The 21,897-nt window shown below is 42.6% G+C and overlaps 1 protein-coding gene across 2 annotated transcripts in view; it reads left to right on the top strand.

Annotated features, from left to right (window-relative positions):
- The window catches only part of LOC144753541 (uncharacterized), an 869,206-nt gene that overhangs the window by 767,181 nt on the left and 80,128 nt on the right, over positions 1–21,897 (top strand). For both annotated transcript variants that reach the window (XM_078641195.1, XM_078641196.1), the window contains exons 17-19: positions 11,268–11,375; positions 14,144–14,296; positions 16,027–16,152. In XM_078641195.1, coding sequence (XP_078497321.1) covers positions 11,268–11,375; positions 14,144–14,296; positions 16,027–16,152 — 387 coding nt within the window. The remainder of the gene's footprint in view (positions 1–11,267; positions 11,376–14,143; positions 14,297–16,026; positions 16,153–21,897) is intronic.

Below are 21,897 nucleotides of genomic sequence, written 5' to 3' on the forward strand. Positions count from 1 at the left end.
ATCCCTAAGGCAACTTAAGACTGTCACGCCACAACACCGCCGGAAGTGCTGCAGGTGGGAGCTTCAAGGAAGGGCCACCTGCAAAAGGGGAGGAAGAGCGGAAATGAACTTTAGCCATAAACACAGAAAATCCAGCACTGCTTTCCTATCTTCTGTCATTCTTTTTGAGCTGAACACTCGTTCTTCCAGTTTACCTTGTACCTCAGCAGGGGGTTCATAATGTACTTCCGAGCTCCCTAACCGCAAGGTGGAATGCAACGGTAAGTGTATATATACGCACTGTACAGATTGAAAAACTTCTCAACCTCATTCCAAACTCTTTAACGTTGTAATGGCTGGAATTGCAGCAAGCTCGCGTCTGTACTCCGAAAATTCAATTTAGAAATGCAGGAAACCAACATGAAAGCTACAGCACCCAACAAGAGTAGGATGTTCTGCTCCTTACAGATTCGATTGAAAAATAGCCATCTGCTTTCCACTTTTAGAAACTCTGCACACTGGTCTGCCAGAAAATATTAAGCAATGCTTGCACCTGCCTGCGCGCCTAATTAGAGTTTGACGGATGGAGTACTCTGTCAAAACCTTGCAGATTTTCTGTACGTTATATTACGGGTGTCATAGGCTACCATGTTGTTGTATGACGGCGGTCGAGACATCCATCATGTTTGTGACGGCGTATCCCATCCGTCCCTATGTCTTGCACAAAAACGTATCACGGACTGCATCGTCTACCAAAAACCATAGTGAAATAAATTTCCACCTGAAGCTCACGACCGGACCACTCGGTCATATGAAAGATGGAAGACACAAGTAGACAACCCGGGTGCGGAGGTTTGCTACCCCACTGCTCTGAAATTCAGAACATGGTATCTTTAGTGCAGCCGCAGTGACATTGGGGCCAAAGGACGAGAGGGACACTCACCACCTGCAGTGTGGTTGTATTTTACCACCTGGTATAAGACAGGGGCATGTGATTGTATTAGGGCCCATGCTACGCCACTGGTGGAATGCCCATGAAATGAGGCAGCCTCACAAAATCCAGATAAATGTTAAAATGCTTCCAGATTGGGGCCTGGATCACAAAGTGTTCTCTTTTTCTGTTTTCTGTATACTCATTTAAGATTACCAGGGATTCTTTTTTTTATTAATCTGTCAAGTATACTATGTATATATACAGTATAGAATACTGTATATACATGCGCACACCAACTAGCTTCCTGTTTCAACTTCATTGGTGCTTTGACAGGTGAACTTCAGTCTTTGGCCCTGCTATCTCTGCACCCTACAGCAATACAAGTCTTCCCCATCCATGTGTGATGTACTGTCACAGTCCAGGTTTTTCTCTTAAATACTGTGACTTGTAGTCTTTGTTTTTCATTATAAAACAGGTCTACAAGTCCCAGAACTTAAAGAAAAAAGTGGGGTTCAACATCACATCACGCAGGACTTTGGAAACTTGGCTGCTAAGCCCCTATTGGCTATCTCTGTTCATGGATGTCGTAGCGAAAGGGCAAATAAAATATTTTTATATTGGTGAGGTAGCTTGATAGAGCTCAGGGTACTGGAAGTGTTAATTACACAGGAGGTAATAAAAATCCCACTATTCATATTGTGGCACCCCATAATGTGTATCAGGCCACTGTTTCTTCTGTAGCATTCTGTGGAGACGGGCGCCTGGCTGTGTCTCATGTATAGATGGTATAGGAGGCCTGTAGGCCCAGTGTCCCCTTCATCTCTGCTGCTCTCATGAATGTAATCCTGTCGCCTGCTCCCCCCCAACCCTCCCAAGCACGAACCTAACTCCTTCGTGAGGCGGCGGCGCGAAATGCTGATTGATGTAACATTGGGTTGTAATGGCGACTATTCCATTACAGGCACGGGGGTCCTGGAGGATAAAAACTGGACACGAGGATGAAAGACCCCGCCTGGGCACGAAGGGAAATCCAGGCTAGCAGCAACATAATCCCACTTTGCAAGGGCCTTTGTCATTGTAATGTCTGCAGTGTTCCCCCTAAAGAGGTGAAACGCCGGGAATTAAGGGGGTCCTCGACTCAAGAGCCATCGTCTTTGAAAAGTTTTCATTTTGGGGCGAACCTGCCATTATTTTGGCCCACATTACCTCAGAGGGCATAGAAGCCCGAGTGGCTCGTCTGCTCAATGGGGGGTTTTGTGGGCGCTGAATGCGTCCGGGATTTCAGAGGCTTGTATCCAGCTAGAGAGCTGTTTTGATAAAACATTTAAGGCGATTGAGGCTTTGAAGGGAAAAGCCTGGTGCCGGTTGGAATAACCTCTGTGTCTGAAGTAGCAGCGGCTCAGAAACACACCTCCAAAATCCGCCATCAAAAGAAGCCGAACTAGCGTGCACTGCGTGCCGGGAGAGCCAGATACAGACACAAAAGAACACGGAATGCTGCAGACTGCGGCCAAACACAGGCAGGTAATAACCAACTGTAGGGTCACTGACAACAGACTGGAGAAGGAAGGCAAGTTACTTAATCTCTCCGTGCATACAAAGCACAGTGTCGCATAGTCTGGTTCTGTTGTAAACTACTTCAATACCCTTGGGCCACGGTCGTCCTTTAAAAATAGCAAAAACTGCAGGCCTGGGGGCAGAAAAGTAGAAGTAGACAGATTACAGATCAGCAGCCACAGGCAAAGATCTCAACAACAGAACATTTATGACGAGGTGTACGAGAGAAGTTATTTTTCCCTCATAAACCTCAGGTATTTCTAGCCAAAAGTTGAAGGAATACGTAAAGTTAGTAATATTCACTTTTTTGCGTAAAAAAACAGTGCTTTGTGAGTATTTTGTATGCAGCTCTGTTTGTATTGAGTCACTAAGCAAGTTATGCACTTGGTACAAAATACTTACCCGTCACCAGTGCACCATAGTGTCAGAGTACTCCCAGGATAAAGCTAAGTACACTGTGGACTTGCATACAAAATGCTCTTGAGCTAATGGCGTCAAACACTTGTTTCCTGCTGCTCTCCACTGTCACGCTCTCTTTCACCTTTCTGACTCTTGCACGACCTTCTCTTCTGTTTGTAGATCTGGCTGCCTTTTATTCTGCCTTTGACTTGTTTCTATTCTTGTCTGTCTGCCTTGTTTTCTGCCTCTGACCTGTTTCTATTCTTGTCTGTCTGCCTTGTTATTGCCTCTGTTTTTTTCCATGTTATCATCTCTTCTTGTGTCTTGTTATTGCCTCGGTCTTTCTGCTTCTCTCTGTTTTGTACTATTATCGTTCAGTTTTTCTCACCCTCTCGCTGCGCCCTTTTTCGCTCCTCGCGTATGCTTCTCACTTTTTTTTAACCTGTAACATTTGTTTTCTCTTGCGTTTCATCAGCTCTTTTGTTTATCTCTCACTGCTTTCCTCGCCCCCCCCCCCATTCTTTTGATGACCTTATTCGGTGCCTTTTTTGCTCACCTCCTGGCCCTTCTGCAGAATTCTTACCTTTCCCACCTCTTTTCTCCACTCCTGCCAGCTCCGTTCACCGTCCCCTGGACTCTTCCACCCTCCCGGGCCTACTGAATGGCCCCATCCATGACCATCAGGAACCCTGGTCTTAGGGCCCTGCCGCTGCCATACGCGACCCTCCTTGCACGCAACTCCCGGCGCTGCTGCCGCACCCCTCTGCACGACACCGAATGGGCGGCCTTAGTAATATTAAGGAAGGAACTTGGCCACCGCTTATATGAATACTGAATTAAGGTCCTGGATGTACACCCAGAAAGTTTCATAAGATTTGATGGCATCACGGAATACCTGCTTTGTGTCAGAATTAGAGAAGAGCTACTAAAATCAGAGTTCAGTTATTGGGGTTGCCCTGTTCCTCCATCTTATGAGGGCAATGAGTCTTGGCTCACCCTTGGACGCATTGGCCTCATAGTTGCACTGTGCCGCACCTGTGATTGACCTGGGTAAGTCACACCAGCAGCATCGTTGACAGTAGTAATACCAGGTGCTCATCGGCTGTGATTCTGAGAAACCTGATACTAGGTACAGCACCTCCACGAGAGAAGTAGGGCACCATCTGGCCTCGCCAGCACGGTTTGCTTTGTTCTATATCACCTGTACATGATGGACATTAAATGCACATCTTTAATGCGTCCTTTATGGTAGCATTGGAATGTATCTACTAATAAAATATCAACCTACAAAAAATATTGACATGCCTCTGATCCCATCATTTAGCAGTTGCACCAAACATGATGGCCCTGAAGTTAGAATAGTAATTGAATCCATTCCTACAGCCGGTGCAAGGCATGATTGGCCGATGTGGAAATTATTAACAGATCAACATTATTGTAGGTATGTCTTTGGTCTATACTTTTGCAGTTGTATTTTTGAGATATGGTTTTGCTAGTCTACATTTTGACTGTTTGTATTAGGTCTTTCGGTAGCAAAACCTTTTGATTTTACTAAAATTATATGTAATATACTTTCTTACAGGGGCTTTCAGACAACCCTCCTTATCCATTGGTCTGTTGTTGTGTCTTCACATGTTTTCTCACCTACTACAGCACAGAGCATGGGGCAATGTGTTAGACCCCCTCAGGCTAACACCACTGTGAGTGATGGAGCTGTGCTCTTTCACAAACTGCACACCCGTAAACAAGCAGTTCCCTTCAGTGCAGGGGACTTTTATTGCGAAGTGTGCTTTTTGACACCCAAATATTATTTTGATTTTAGCCTATGTTCCGTTTTTATGTTGACGAGGACCCAGCAGCTGTTCCAACTATAAAGATTTACAAAAACGAAACAAGCATTGACAAAGCAAACAGTTGACAGTCACTGTCACACCTATTGGCTTGCCAATGCTTGTTTTTTTACATGGAATCCTCCTAACGTGGAGTAGGAGCAGCAGGTTTAGGGGGTAACAGGCTGGCATATGACAATGCTGTACTCACAGAGTTTCCCAGACCATTTTTTCCCGTCACCAGCATAGCCTCACAAAGAAGAAACTGAGATGGATTGAGGGAGAAGGAGCATCCATGGTTTTGGGAGCAGGAAGATTTTGCACTTTTAGTGTGGAGCAGATTGGGGTCTCAGGTACATGAGTGCTCTGGCTGCCCTAGGGTTAGGGTGACCAGATTTTAAAAGCCAAGAACCAGGACATTCCACAAACATAGGTGTAGGAGTACACTTTTACATCAGCCATGGGAGTCACAATGACTTAACCAGCAGTGCTCATCAACTCAGAAAGCACAGACTGTTAGGTACTGAGGAAAAATGTGCAACATTTGCACACAATATCATCTCTGCTAGCTAAATTGCTTCATGACAATATCTGGTAATTCGTTCTGCGCTGGCACACATGATGTTTAGTCGCCCCTCTCTGAAAACCAGAACATGCTAAATAAACTGACATTATCCGGGACAGATGGTGAAAAATCAGGATTGTCCTGGCAAATCTGGGTCACCCTATCTAGGATGCCCGTGCACTGCTAGCTAAATTCGCCCTGATCCCTGCACGCCCCCACCACAGCCAATTATGTGGGCATTCTGGGAGCATGAGAGAGTTTATGGCTGACATTTTGCTGAATTCGAATGACCCTCGTCATCACCGAGCAGCAGTCTGTGTATATCACAAGCACAAGTGGGATTCAGGCTGAGTTCGTTAGTAATGAGTGAAGGGCAAGGGGCGAATGTGGAACATACATTTATTGGCTGAAGCTGCAAATAAAAAAGCATAACAAGAAAACCGTTCTAAGGGCGAGGGATAGATAGATAGCAGGCCTCTTGTGTTCAGGAGCATTGTTATCCTGTCAAGGTTTGGAGACAGGGGCATTTTGATTGCTGGGACTAATAGCATTTATACTAGACTAGACTAGTAGTTCGTTTGATGGCTGAGGAGCTGTTTTTGGTTCCAGGGTTCTAATCTTGAACTTTCCACATGACCACTTTGAGTCTGATCAACAAAGGTACATTTTCATGTGTAAATTTACTCATGTGTAAATATTACTGCACCTAGAAGTAACTTGACACGATTTTGCTGCTCACCATTTCCTAAGTGTAAATCTACTCCTAGGTGAAGACTTACTTGTCTCCACCGCCTAGTGGGGCCTCCTAGAGAAGGATTTATGAGTATAAAGTTACTACTCAAAACATTTCACACGTAGGTGGCAGTCTTCGCCACCACAGACAGCTAGTCATAGTAAAGTATAGAAACGTTTATTAAATTTGATTACACTTTAAAACACATACTAATACTATTATATTATAAAATGTTAATTTAATAAATGTATCAAAAATCAAGCAATAATCAAATAAAATCTTACTACACATTGCCCCAACTATGTATTAAATAATTATTTAGAATAATATCCCTAAAGAATACATGAAGAGTTCCAACTAAATAAATGTTTTGTTTTCAAATTTAATAAGACTTAAAATGTATTAGATGTTAAGTATAGAATTATTACAAATTATTTGAAAGCATTACGTTTATTATTATAATTGTAATATTAAAACAAGTATTATAACATTGTTTAATCATATACTATTAGTTTAATATATATATATATATATATATGTGGAGAAGTGCGGGACTCCTGTCTCATGAGGAGTTCCGCTATTTGAAAAAAGAACATCCAGTTATTCCCTCGTTTTATTTAATCCCCAAAATTCATAAAAACATGGATACACCTCCAGGCCGACCCATAATTTCGGCTATTGATAGCTCCCTGGAACATGTCTCCAAATACGTTGACTTTTTCCTTCAAGAGCACGTCAAGACTCTCAATTCCTATGTCAAAGACTCTTTTGATTTCCTGAGCAAAATTGAGCGTTTTGTCTGGGAGGAAGATATGATTCTAATGACTATGGATGTCTCATCCTTGTGCACCTCCATTAAACATTGCGATGGACTCAAGGCTTTGGAACATTATCTGCACAAATGTCCTCCCAACTCTATGGCACACAACAAAATGTTACTTGACATGACCAAAATGTGCCTTGAACAGAATTTCATCATCTTCAATGGCGTTATTTATCAACAGGTCAGAGGTGTGGCAATGGGGGCCTGTTTCTCACCCAGCTACGCGTGTTTACACGTTGGGCTGTGGGAGGAACAGGTCCTAGCAGGCCAACACCACAACTTCATTTCGAATATTTTGTTGTATCTTCTTATATTGACGACATTTTTCTTGTTTGGAGGGGCAGTGTGGAGAGTGCCAGAGCCTTTGTTGATGTGATTAATGTAAATAACGTCAATTTGAACTTTACTTCAAATATGAGTTCCATCTCCATTTGTTTTCTGGATGTGGAGGTTTTTGTACAAGGTAACAGATTGAGTACCAGACTCTATAGGAAGCCCAGTGCTGGTAATACTATCTTACACGCAAATAGCCAGCATCCAGCGCATTTAATCTGGAGCATTCCCTTCGGAGAAATGTTACGGATTAGAAGGATCTGCAGTACGGTACCCGAATGTGCGACTGCACAGGAGGCGTGCAGATTGCGCTTTTTAGCCAGAGGCTACTCCAATTCTAGTCTGGTTAATGCAATTCAGCGGTCTAATTCAGTCAGTAGACAAGAGGCATTAGTTCCAAAAGACAGAACTATCCTGGGGGTTGATCAATCAGTTGTTGGGGCCCAAACAATTTCCCCACAAGTTATTTTGACTTACAATCGTCAACATGGAGATCTCAGGAAAATTCTATACAAAAACTGGAATTTAGTACAGAGTGACCATGTCATTGGGCATAAAGTGAGCAACAAACCCTTGCTCACTTTCCGTAAATCTCCTTCCATGTCCAAAGCATTGGTCAACAACACCATTGAACCCAGGATATCCAACACTTGGTCGTTACTTAAGAAAGGTTTTAAAACTTGTCCACAATGCAAAGCCTGCCGTTTTGGCAGCAACAGGACACATTTCAATAGCCCTTTCCGAGAAGATCCAATTGCCATTTCTAAGTGGCTTACTTGCAAAACTGAATTTGTCATCTATGTGTTGGAGTGTCCGTGTGGGCTAAAATATGTGGGCAGTACTAAACTGCCCGCCCACAAACGGATACTCAACATAATCCGTGCAATTTCGGGACATGACCAAAATTATCCGGTTGCTAGGCATTTCCAAGCAAAACATCATGGCATACCTGATCAGCTCCAGTATTTTTTAATTGATTCGGTTGAGGCATCAAGAAGAGGAGGTGACCGTGAGGCCAAACTCCGTCTTCTTGAAACCAGATACATACTGGTACTAAATACGAAGAATCCAAATGGACTGAATGACAGGGAAGACCTCTATACCTGTATTTAGAATATGATTGTATGCCCATAAGACCTATCCGGATTTTTAACTGTCCACCTTGGTTCTAGTTTTTCTTTTCTTTTTTCATTGAAAAACATTTTGATATTGTGGTGACTCTGTTTAAATTATCGATAGCAATAACTTTTAATCTTGATATAACAATAGGGATCTGTTGTTTTATATATGATCTTTGCACTTTAAATTCATAAATTGCACTATCACTGTTTTTGCACTTTATAGGCTTTAGCAGGCTTTTTTATGATGGCAGGCCCACTTGGGCTCTATTTCGAATTCATTTAAAATCATTCGAATCAATTGACATAAAATGTACAACACTGGAGCTTGTTTACCAGATTACAGAATCTAACGCTGTTTTTCCACATAACAACATTTGAAACTGTTTACATGTATTATGAATTTCTGATATTTTTACTGATTCCCTTACATAGGCACATTAGGTTGTCATGTTGATTCAAGGTTATCATTCATCAATTTTCAAAATTGTAAATATTCTTTGAACGAAAGAATTTCATATGTCTTTTTTATTAACAGTTCTAAGATTGATTTCTACAATTGTAATAGTACAAACAGTTTTCTCTAAACTCTATTTTTAGTATTTATCTAAAAATCAGGAGATTACGGCGTTTCTTTGTATAGTATTTTTATCATGTCCATTATTCGTCAAGTTGCACTGTCACTTTAAATTGTCTGCGTCACGGCGAGCAGTTTGTCATTTGATCAAGCCTCCTTGGAGGCGAAACGCGTCATGGCGGCAGCGCTGGCATCTATTGAATAAACCACGCTTTGCACCAGCAACTTTTGGGTCGACTCTTCGTCATTTTGTACTCGGCAGTACGTTTCTGTGGCGTTTGACGAACTACATGAATATATTAATATATATACACATATATACTTAAAATTAAAGCACATGTATTTATTTTCAAAATCAAAATAATTTTATCTATTTAACAATGTTTGCTGTGGGTGTGTTTTTAAGTTTCTACCTCCATTGCATTCCATGGTAGTGTGTTGCCTTCCCTGTGAGAGGCTATGTGACGTGCAGGACTTACTCAAAGGCTGGGATGGAGTACATTTACTACTGTTTTGAGACCTTTTTGGCTATAGTACCTGTAGAAGTGCAGTTTGGGTGTAGCAATTTCCTTTCTCTTTTGTGGGTGAGTGTTTGCATTCACATGTTCGTCCATAAAACCCTTCTTACCCCTCACTAAACCCCTCTCACATAGGAGAACATTTTACTAATTTTCCAGCTGCTCCACTGTGCTTGCCACATTACATTCACAACTATAATGTATAGCTATGTGAGTGGAGGTCTCAGCATGTAGGCTTGTGAATTGCAATATGTAGTACTTAAGTAGTCCTACAAATGTACTACAAAATACTGTTTGTAAATAGGCCCAATTCTTTGATCCTGGGTTGCCCCTTGCCTCAATTCCCATATCTACAAAAACTTAGAGTACTAAGAAAAAGGCTAAATCGAGGTTGGATGTACTATTTAAATAAACATTTGCATTTCTACAGATCTCAGCATTCAAAGTATTGTTGACTTAAAAATGCAGAACTAGATGAAGGTGTTCCTAACGTAATGCAGTTTCGATAACCAAGACCCCCCCACCATGTCCGACACCACTGCACCCAACCACGCTGCACCCAACAGATCCTGTTCTATTGGAATCCGCTTACCACAGACGACACATTCAAGACAATTAAGAGCATCCCCTCCAAAGCCCCCTTGGACCCTTGCTCGTACCACATCTTCCATAGAGCAGCCACCTCCATCGTCTCCAAGCTCTGCCACACCATCAACTGCTCGATCTAGACCGCCACCTTCCCCGATGACTGGAAACACGCTGAAATCAACCTCCTGCTGAAGAAGACATCCGCCGACCCAACAGACCTCAAGAACTTCAGACCCATCTCTCATGCTCCCCTTCCCAGCCTAGGTCATCGAGAAGGCCATCAACGCCCAACTCTCCGAGTTCATCAAAGTCAACCATGTCCTGGACATCTCCCAATCCAGCTTCCAAAGCAACCACAATAGCGAGACCGCACTACTCTTCGCCACAGACAACATCCGCTCCCTCCTCAACCGGGGCTAAACCGCAGCGCTCCTCCTCCTGGACCTCTCCGCCATTTTCACTATAGTGAATGATTTGCCCTCAGGGGAGTCGCAAAGTCACTCTGCCCTGGGAGCACCGCATTCAAGTGAAATACGGAGCAGCTGCTTCAGTCGCTCTGTGTTTCACTGTGCGGGGGGCCTGCACTTTCAAGAGGGGAGAGAGATCCCCTTGCAGGAGGGTGCAGTGAGCAACTGCAACTGCCTCCAAAGGGGATGTCTGGGGGGTCCATAGGACCTCCTTTCTCCCCTCCAGAGGGCTGCCTTGAAGAGGTGCCACTGAAAGTGTACCACCTTTTTGTGGCGAGCTTTCAATGCGCAACCTAATAGCATGCCTGCCTCTGCAACTATATCCAAAATACAGCGGAGCGCAGAGGCAAAGTGATTCCCTCATTTGCATCGGGCCACACCCCCATGCAAATGAGGGAACACTCTCTAACGATAGCGCTCGTGCTATGAATGTGCCAGCGCTCTCTGTATTACAGAAGGGGCCGTACAAGCGTCTGAGGCCCCTTCTGTAATACCAAAGTGCCCCGGGGTGCTCAAAGTGGGTGCACATGCTCAATAACCCCCTGGGCAGACTCTGTTATTGGGTCCCTGCTGATAGGAATTCTGGAACCAGATTATTTTTCTCCAACAAGTCTTTTTGGTACTTATCAATTCTGGACCAGTACAAACTTAAACCAGGGCTCTGCTAAAACATGCAGAATCCCAGACATCTAAAAGTTTATTGTATGGATGAATGACCATTTGTTGTCTGATTCCTGTCCGATAACTATTTCCTTGTTCTTATAAAAAGCAAAATCATTCTCTTCATTCTGCCATAATTTCAGACTACATTATCAAACCTGATTTTAAACAATCTTTTTCCCCACAGGAGGTGATGTGCCGCCTCTTTACTGAGCATTACCAGCTGGAGAACACAAGCTCCTTTGGTCTCCAGGATTTCCTGGCTGCAGTATGGAAATACTCACCAGTATGCCGGGTAAGTTGAGGAGTGAAGTGAGCTTGGTTTTGTTAAATACACGTTGGCAAATTGACAGGGAAATTATATTTGTGATTTATACTTATAACTGCATATTCCTCTCCTTTAGAATAGTCCCAGGCGCCATACTACATCTGAAAACTTTTCATAAAAAGTAATTCCACTTGCTGCCAGGTGTCTCTATATGGCTCTGCATTGGCTTAGTTCCATCGCAGAAGTGACAAGTAGAGCCTAATGTAAGCACCAACGGCAACTCCTTTCTTTCTGCATTTTCAAACATGGATCCAGAGCTCTGCTCCCTCTTTCATCAGTATTCGATGATCTTCAGACTCAAAATCCAGCGTGTAAGGGAAACAATGTTCCCAACTTAAACTACAGGGTTCAAACCATGCCATGACAGTAGAAAACAGATGTGGGTAAAAGACCCACATGAGGTCTGCCTTTGGTGCTTGAGCTCTGGGCATGACTTAGTCATGCAATGTGCCACCCTCCTGCAACTGGAGGTGAACGGAGAATGTGTAGCATAACTATACATGCTCATGACGGCCTGGTCTCATCACGACCCCACCCACTCATTAATTCTCCCGCACAGGCGGGGAATTAACCGAGCGTGGGCGGAGCGGCGGCATTATGACGTGACCCGGCGTCATGAGCACAGCTCAACTGTGACTCATGACGGCCTGGTCTTGTCATGAGCACACAACGGGTTAAGAAGCCCATGCCTCATATTTTTAGCACTCTTCTGGTTTCCTCTGTTGCACATGTTGGACCCCAAACATGTGCAGGTTCCTTAAGTCTGTTTACCACCGGAGGATCCATCAACGGTGCCTTCTGAGCCCCTGGCTCTGCACTGACTTCCACTTTGGCCCCAAGACCTGCAATAGTATCTATTCCATCAATGCCGGTACTAATGTTGCTAGAACTGGAGGGGGATCGGTGCAGCCTCTGAAGTCCAGCCCTGAGCCAAATCAGTCTCAACGCTGACAGAGGTAGCACGTCGATTCCACTTCACCACACATGGCTCCCGTGCCAGCTGATTTCGACAATATACCTACACTACCATGGAGTCATCATCAGAGGATCCATTATCTTTTTAGTTCTGACTCTGACCAGAGTTTACTACCACCTGGAGATGACTCTATTGATGAAGGGGAAGACTTACGCCCACAGTATGATGATGACAGTTTATACATACATTTACAGCAGGTCAGTGGTCTTAATACTTCCCCTAATATAGGGTAGATTTTCCCCCTTTGGCCACCACTGGGAAAAAATGTGCAAATTACGCAATCTTCAAAAACTGCCCTCTTGCTTTATATATGCAGAGACGTACCGCATGGATAAGACTGGATAATAATGGATATAAACAAAGAATGAACATAATAATAATTAATTATCCTTATATGGTTTCACACATACTTAAGGTGTCCACATTATATTATACAGCAATCCGTTGATTATAACATTAGTCAAACCATTAGAAATCCATTAAAGAATCCACTAAAACTCCATTAAATATATATATATTCCCTAACTTTGATATTGCCATACCACACAATACATATACTTCCATTACAGTTTGTAACAGTTCATGAACAATACAATTGAATCCTTGTGGAGTAAACAGTGTGATAGTTTGTAATCCTATGAATGGCCTTTGTAGAGCAAACAAGTGCTATCGAGTTTGAAATCACTATGGATAACGCCTTGTGAAATAAACAAATGCAAGTCTAATTTTGCAAGATACTTCTTTGATTTTCGTGTCTTTGTCTATTTCATAGAAGATCAAATAACAGATTCCAAATCCTGGCTGCAACAATTATGTATCATGGCTGCCTATCCATGACGATTTACTTATTCTCCGTGCTTCAAGAATGCTGCCACCTTTGTCAAGTCTTATAAGAGTCCTATGGGCTCATGGGGCATATAGTCCTACTTGTTTTTATTAAGCTGTTTCAAGAAACATGTTATTCTAAGATGTGAGGTTACTGATCAGGCAGACATTAATGCTCATGAGCCTTAAAGTAACTTGTCGCTCAGGACAGCACCTCGTGGTAAGCATGTCCTACGCTGCATCTTGACACACACTCAGATTTCACAAAACTAACACGATACTGGTCAGTTGACATGAGCAGCTCCGGACTTCGTAGGCAGTAGTGGCAGCCTTGAACTCCCTGAAAATCACCATCAGATAACACTGTACTCTGCATCTAGTCCGAAGGGCACCAAACGTGCACCCTTTAGGCATGCAGTGACAAGTATTAACCTTTCCAACTAAACCTTAAACCACCAATTTATTGCTGGCAATTTGGAAACTAAAAGTCCATTCACAACCCTCATAAAATTGTTGGAATATGTTAGAATAGTTTTGCTTTTTTAAGTTACCACTGTTTTTGCACTTTTCTGACAATCTATAAATGAAGTCTTTAGTGTCTGATATATGGAAGGGGTCAATACCGATTAGAAAACTGGAGGATGCAGGACGAATGATGGTGTCCTTAAATAGGCATATTCACCAGCAGGATGAGAAATTGTAACCATTATGCATTATGCATGGACAGGCAAATTCCACATAAGGGTGCCTGGGCAGGCATAGGAAAGAGAGCAGCGTCCAACAGTGGCCTGCCTAGACAAGCTCCTCTTCCGCTTCTTCGTTGTGGATGTTTGATTTTATGAGGGGTCATTTCTCTAGAGGGATGGTAATGAGGGACCAAAAGTGTTCTATCTTCATCCCCAGCATGATAGTCCTCTTCACTATCTGCCTACAGGAGATAGCCGTCCTGGGCCACGTCCTCCGTGGAGACCTGGATCCGTCTGTATTGCGCTACGTTGTGCTAATGGCTGACCTGCTGAATTCTGTGTCTTTGTTGACGGTCCGGGACTTCAGAGTTTTTGTTGCCAAGGTGTACCCGTTTTTGCAGGTATGTGGAATCCTCTCTTCAGAAGATAAGCATTGGATGTTTCTAAGTTTGGACCAGTGCTTAATTTGTAACAACATAAGGGCCAGGGCTATCATCAGGAGGCCACTGCAGCTTGCCTGCCACGCTGCCAATAATAGTAACAACACAACTATTAACCATCACACTACTGCAAGTGTGACAATTCGAACTATTTCAGGCCCACAAGGCAATAAGGAAGGCTTGGGTGGCAGTAAATTGTAATTTTTAATGTATATTGAATTAATAATTAACTGTTGTTGTGGTCATCTCTAAATTAGATAGACAGCGCCACCTTGTGGCAGACTGTCACAAGCCCCGGTGTTCACAATTAAGTTCCAGTGTCGAGCACCGGAAACCACAGGACCAAATTAAGCACTGGTTTGGGCACGTTTGCGTTTATATCACTCTTGCGTACTCCTCCTTTTAACACAATGTGGATATTTGTGAATAAATGCAAAGTGGTATTACTTGCATTATGCGCTTTCTATTTTCCAACTGCTGGGTGACCTGTTTTTCTTTATACACTGATTTTTAACTAATGACTTGACTCAATGGTTCCCTTTGTATTAAAAGCGGAAGACCCAGGGGCATATTTACAAGAGCATTGCACCATCGGAGCATGACGTTTTACGACGCTCCAGTGGCGCAATGCTCTGCTCCCTATTTACAATGCAGTGATAAGCCACTTTGCGTGGTTTAATGCAGCGTTTGAAATATTATACCCTTTCACACAGTTTTCTGCATCAAAGGGGCGTGCAGTGGGTGTTGCTGTGGGCGTTCCACTGCAACGTACATCGTTTTTTGACACTACCTCAGATTTACAAGGATCTGTAAATCTGAGCCAGCGCCAAAAACTAACGCGCTTGAAAAGCAGGCGTTCGATTGGCGCAGCATGGAAAAATATTTTTATTTTTTCTCGTTGTTTGCTCTTTCTATCTGTGTTGCATTCTGAAGCACACATAGAAGGAGCAAATCGCTTTTAATGATTGCTTATATGCAGGAAGGTGCCCCTTCCTGCACATAAACAATCATTCTTACAACGCAGGCACCCTTGCTCCATGGCGCAAGGGTGTCTGCATTGGCGCTAGGCCGCTTTTTTTGTGCCGGCGCAAGGGAAAACACAGGGGTGAATACAGCGTGTCCTTGTATTTTTTTAAATGACTCAGCGCGGCATTGCTAAATTGCTTGCAGCGCCGCGCTGCTTCATTTCTTTGTAAATATGCCCCCTAGTTCTGTACGTCACTTTGATGATGGCACTATTATTGCAATCTGCATCAGAGTTTACAACAGCTGTAACCATTAGAGATGAATGACAGTCAACAGCTGGTAGAGCCCTGGCCGTCATAAGGAAGAAGAGCGGTTCCTTAGCGATGCCCAATTGGTGGATTATGCTGAAGTATGATTCGGTTCTGTGAGCAGATGGATTAAGAGGAAGTGGGTTAGTGGATCAAGGCTGGAAGAATATGCTGCTGCTGCTGCTGACACAAAGTGAAAAGAGAGAAAGGGTGTGTGATGTGGTGGGAATTGTGGGAGAGCAATGCTCAGATTTTGAATATAACATACAAATAAATTCTTCTTTGGTGCCTGGGCAGGCTTTGGTGCAGATCAACTCACACGGAATTCAGGAGTTGTGTTAACTTTAAAAATGCAAAACCATTGAATGGAAATCCGCATGTTCTTCTGTATCTCATCTTTATTATTTATTTTAATAGGGTGATTATTTGGACAACATAATCTTAGACTATTCGTCCTTCAGTGAGAATCGAATGTCTCGTCGTTTGGTGATGGAATACATTTTGAAGCTAATTTTACAGAACACCGAGCCACTCTTTGTCGAGGTAGGACATGGTTTCTTGTACCTTACTCTCGCTATGTGTTTAACAATACATTCATTCTCCTTTCACTTCCATACCTAGAATATCCCTGTGGGATGCCAGTGTACTCATTTCTTCTTTATGGGTTTCAAGATTATAGGCCACTTATTTCTGTTAACTTTGCTTTGAGGTCGTTGCCACCTTCTTTGCTATGAGAATCAGTGAGGATATTGTACAAGAAGAAACCCCACCCTGTGCTGTGAGAATGCTGCCCAATCAGAAATGGCACTTCTGATGATAGTACCATAAATAATACCCATGAGGACACTGTGCTGTCACAACAGATGTGAATCCCTCTATTGTGCCTGAGATGTCATATCCATCAGAGAGCTGCCCTGTTAGCAATTTACCTATGACACTACAATGGGTGCCAGAATCCATTGCTGTTAGAAATGCTGCCCAGTAAAATATTGTCAGGAGCAATAATGCAAACCAATATTCTGCCTAGATAGAAATAATATCCAGCACTTTTTGGTGCTTTAAGAATAAACACAGACACATTCTATGCAGTGAGAATAAATTCGTATCAGTAAACTGCTATAAATTGGAAATAATGTCCAGCACATCGCTTTGTCGGGAGAAAAATGTACACCAGGGTACAGTGTCAGGGTAAGACTTGTTAATAAGGAATCATGTACTATTGAAGTTAATAGGCTTCATGACACTAATGATCATCTATGAAGTGGCAACAAGGACTGTCACATAGAGCACAGAGAAACAAAAACATAGTGAATCAGTATTCACCAATGTCTAGAGCAGTGGTTCTAGGAGACCCCTGGGGGCCCGCAAAGCCTACTTAGGGACCCGCGACTACTTAGAAAATGTAATAATATTAACAGATTAAAATGGGTATCTAAATAAAGAAGATACATTGAAAATGTTTAAACGTTCTGTAAATGTGAAAGAATTTGAAACTACAGGCTAACAATTAAGTTGGTATCCTCAGATTGAGTAATAGGAGCATGTGCAAGTGCATCAAACAGAATATAATGTAGACAATGAGTGACCTCAAGTGAATCTAGAAAAGCTCCAACCATCCCATTAATATTGAAATGTAGACTTTTTAAATATTTGTGACTTAAATAAAACATTTCATAATTTGTGTATTTGTTTTATGAACGCTTGTTTCAATATTTTTTATGTATTGTTTTGCAATACAAATAATAAAAAATGCTTAGAACCGGGGTAACCTGCTTCCAGTAAGGAATGAGTTTGAGTCCCCGGATTCCAAAATCGTTAGTGGGGCTCCCGTGTTCCAGTAAGGATTAAGTAGGGGTCCACAGAAGCCAAAAGGTTAAGAACCACTGGTCTCGAGAAACAAAAACATGCTACATAAGTACTCATCAATATATATCAAACAACTAGCAAATTAAATCAAACAACTGTAAATACATTTACCTACGCGTCACATTAGGCAGCCATTCCTTATGGCGGTGCGCATAGTTATAAGGGCCAGAGTTTATCTCAAACCTAAGCTTGACTTGTAAGAACATGTTTTGTGCATGTTGAAAGAAAGTGAGCTTGTAGGCCACACTCGCTCTAATCTTGAAAACATCTTAGTTGCATGCCATTAGCTCTAAACTAAGCTTCCTGCTTCACACTCTCACTTCCAAATTATGTTTAGAGCTGTATTGGCTCTTCCTACAGACCTTGGTTGATATTGCAATCCACTGTAAAGCTTTAAGCAGAGGGCCGGATGGGGTGGATTCTTTTCATTATAGATCCCAACACAATGAGATGTGCTTCAGTTTCCCCTGAACATTGAGCATAGCAACTATTCCTTGAGAAAGGCCCAGGATGCACTTATTTCAAAAACTTCCACTGTGCAAAAAGTGTCTTAACTTAGAATCACAAATGGACTCAAGTTTACTTATCTTGGGTTTAATACTTCATAATTCCTACAGAAATGAAAAATATTATGATAGAGTGCCAGCGCCTTGAGACCCTCACGGGTGAGTAGAGCGCTTTGCAAATCCCTGATTGATTGATTCGTAGAGTGGATTTCGGCCACCTTTGTTGGTGGATATTGTGAATCAGGAATATTTTCCAGCTGAATAACGTGCTAGGAGAAATAAACTCCTTCAGGAATGAAGTGCCTCTGGAAGGGGCGTGCTTCTGGTAGTCAATAGCACAACAAAAGTAATGTGCCGGAGCAATGAATTAAAATCTGTCCCCGAATAATGCGCTATGCAAATTGAGAGTTTTCGAAATTAAAGACTATCAGGAATATAGTGCTAGAGAAGCCGTGATTCTCCATTTTACTGGTGGGACTGGGTTATGGAGGCAGGACAGCCATCAGTTCTACAGAATGAACCGTCAGCTGGCATGGAATGTGCCTCCCCATCTGCTCCTCACCAGCACTGCTCCCGACACCATGAGCAGGGGCAACTGAGAAGAAAGTTGCACGTTAAAATATGCCTTTTTTTCAGTTTGTTAGTCACAGTTGCACATCCTGAGACTTAGGGTGGAGCGAACCACGCTTCAGGTCTACAACAACATTTGAAATGAAAGGAAAATTATTTTGGTATAGCGTGCTACTGCCCGAAGGTGTCTAGGCGCTATTGCTGCAGAAGGAAAAGAGCCGTTTTAAAGACTGATGACAGGAGATCTTGACAGGAGGAGAAGGTGGAAGAACTATTGATTTAACATCCATGTTTTCAGGGCTTTCCTAAAGGCACGAAGATCTGTACAGCTCATGGCTGTACAGTGGATGAAGGTCCTGGCACCACAATGAGTTCTCTTGGCTTTGGGGACGACTACATTGAGGGCTGAAGAAGAGCGCAAGCTTTTGGGCGGGTAGGACCAAATGAATTTCTGATTGATATTCAGGGCCGAGGCTATTCAATGCTTTAAAAGTGATGTTAAGTGCCTTGAAATCAATTCACATGTGAATAGATAACCAATGGAGCCGAGTCAATGCTTGAGAACAGGAGTGACGCCTGGGGATCCTAGGAATCAAGAGCGCTGGGGCTTTCTGCAGGATTTGTAGTTTATTAATGAGTCTCTGCTGAAAATTAGCATATAGTGCACTACAATAGTCAAGTTTCAACACTACATGTATAGCTACCACTAGTTTCTGCATGTCTTGTGGAATAAATAGAAACATTTTCCTCAAAATGTTAAGAACCAGGAAACATGAGGAACTCATCGCATTGAAGTTTTTATCAAAACACAGTCTGTTGCCTAAATAATACTCAGGTTTTTAGCTTTGGAAACCAGGGTGGGAAGTGCTCCTAATTCATGTGGCCACCAAGTAGGTGACCAGAAAGAAGTATTGTTACCCAGCAGGAGCACCTCCGTTTTGCCGGAATTAAGTTTGAAACAATTAGACATCCAATTGCTAATCTCCAGCCTGCAAATATGGAATTTACTAGCTGTGTCTTCAGGGTTACCAGCCACTGACACGATTATCTGAGTGTTGGCAGCGTAAGTGACAACAGAAAAAACAGATTTTTTTGATTAGCGTAGCTAGGGGCGGTCACATATAGACTAAAAAGCATGGGGCTCAATGATGAGCCCTGCGGTACCCCACACTGTAACGTGAAGGTGCTAGAGGAAATATCGTCCAAAGCCACAAATTGTTTCCTTTCAGAAGGAAAATATTTTTAAATGGCCAGAGGAGAGCCCATAATGCCAAAAGTTTCGAGCTGGTTAACCAGTATTGCATGTTGACCGCATCAAATGCAGCCGAAAGATGGAACAGGATCAGTACTGCATTTGATCCTGCATCCCGAGTAGACCTCAGCTCTTCTGAGACAACTACCAAGGCTGACCCCGTACTATGTTCTCAGCTGAAACCGAACTGTGAGTGGTCGATCAGATGATTAGACTCGAGAACTGATACCAACTCTTTATAGTTAGCTCCTTCTCAATGATCTTAGCAGCAAAAGGAAGGCGTTTAATTGGCCGATAATTATTTAGGTCTGAAGGAGACAGGTTTAGTTTTTGAGTAATGGCAGTTGATTGGCTAATATATTAGGGGCTAACTGCACAGTCTTTGCAGGAGAAGGGTCCATAGGAGAACCTCACTTTATTGATAAAGCAAATTCCAGAGTAGAAAAGGATGAAAGGAGTGCTGCGTCAGGGCTAATGCTGCTATTCGTCTTTTGAGACCCTGGCTTTTCCAGATTCTCACAGCAGCTCAGCAGTTCCCAATGGTGAAGGGGCCGAAGCGCTCTTAGCAGTGAAGCCATTATATATGTCTTCCACCTTCGCCAAAAAGAAGGAAACAATAAAATTGCGCAAAGCCTGCCTACTATCAATCTTTTTAGAGTCTTCAAAATGTAATTGTTTTTTCACCGTAGTGAATAATTATTTCGTCACATTTTTTCCATACTTATTTTGTGCGTAAGTAGGCTGCTTTTCTTTACAGACTAAGGCTTTGAATTCCCTAATTTTTAGTTTGTTTTTTCTTTTTATCATAATTGAGCCTCCATTTACATTACTTCTTCCTACACGCCTGTTTACAGTATCTCAATTTGTCCAAAAACCACAGCTGTGATGGAAAAGCTCTCCTATTTGTAGTAATCTTTTCTGGAGCTAGCTGTCTAATGGCCAGATCTAGCCAGGAGTAGTAATTAATAGTGGCAAGATCAAGGTTTGTGGAGGGAGTGGGTATTGAAACAGAGAGAGTTTCTGCTGAATTAGTAGGGTCTATTTTGTGCTAAGGGTGGGGTTTCTTGCATTAGATAGACCCACAGACTTTACTGGGATGGCCGCATGATGATTCGGCCACGTAAGTGGCAATGAACCTGTTAAGGATAGCGAGCTTTTGTCCGAAAAGATCCCATCCAGTCTATGCCCTGCCGAGTGTGTGGGTGTGCTTACCAGCTGCACCAAACCAAGACTGCTTGTGAGGTCTATAAAGGATTCAGAGTCCTTATCCATGCTATTTTCTAAATGCAAATTGAAGTCCCGTAGAATTGTGTAGTCCACATAATCAATCTTACTATCCAGCCACTGGCTGGTAGATTGAACAAAACGGTAAATTAGGAGCCAATTAAATGAAGTATTCTTGAGGACAAATTTAAAGAAAGTGCCTCACAACTTTGCGTATTGAGGAGAGGAGTGAAGATGCCAAAGAGATAGTTGCGATAAATAATCACAACTCCCCCCCCGCCTTTTCTTAGCTACTCGTTCATGACTACAGATTAAAAAAAAATCAGGAATGGTTAACATTAAATTTACATTTTTAGTTATCATCAAGAATGCTGTCTATCGCCAGCCCTTCTTTCTGTGTATTTGTGACTATTTGACTATCCACATAGTGCAAGTCAACGACATTTCTGTGTAAACTATGCAACCGCAGTGGTCAAGCTCACGCACCATCCTTTGACTGCTGTTGTCAGCGTGCTTCTTAGTGGCAGGTGTGGATCTGCGTTTATGACTCACAGCCGTGTATGACTGGATCCAGTTTACAATCCCCAGGTGTATCTTCCTATTTTTAAATATAATAAATATTTGCAGTCTTTATTTTTTTTAACTGTAAGTACTTTCTATTCATAAATGTAGCTCAGAACCTTTATATGCTCTGTACCATATCCCAAGAGATGTGAATAAAACATATCAGCGATAGTGAGGACGGCTGCTCTAAGTTCACTCACCATATCTACTAAAATAATACAAACAAATACCCGCAGTTACCTACTCATGATGGATGCTACAACTCTACCCCTCCTCCAGGCATGCGTGGGTGAATTTTTAGAATGG

This window comes from Lissotriton helveticus, chromosome 5_1, assembly GCF_964261635.1.
Source record: "Lissotriton helveticus chromosome 5_1, aLisHel1.1, whole genome shotgun sequence".
Classification (NCBI taxonomy): domain Eukaryota; kingdom Metazoa; phylum Chordata; class Amphibia; order Caudata; family Salamandridae; genus Lissotriton; species Lissotriton helveticus.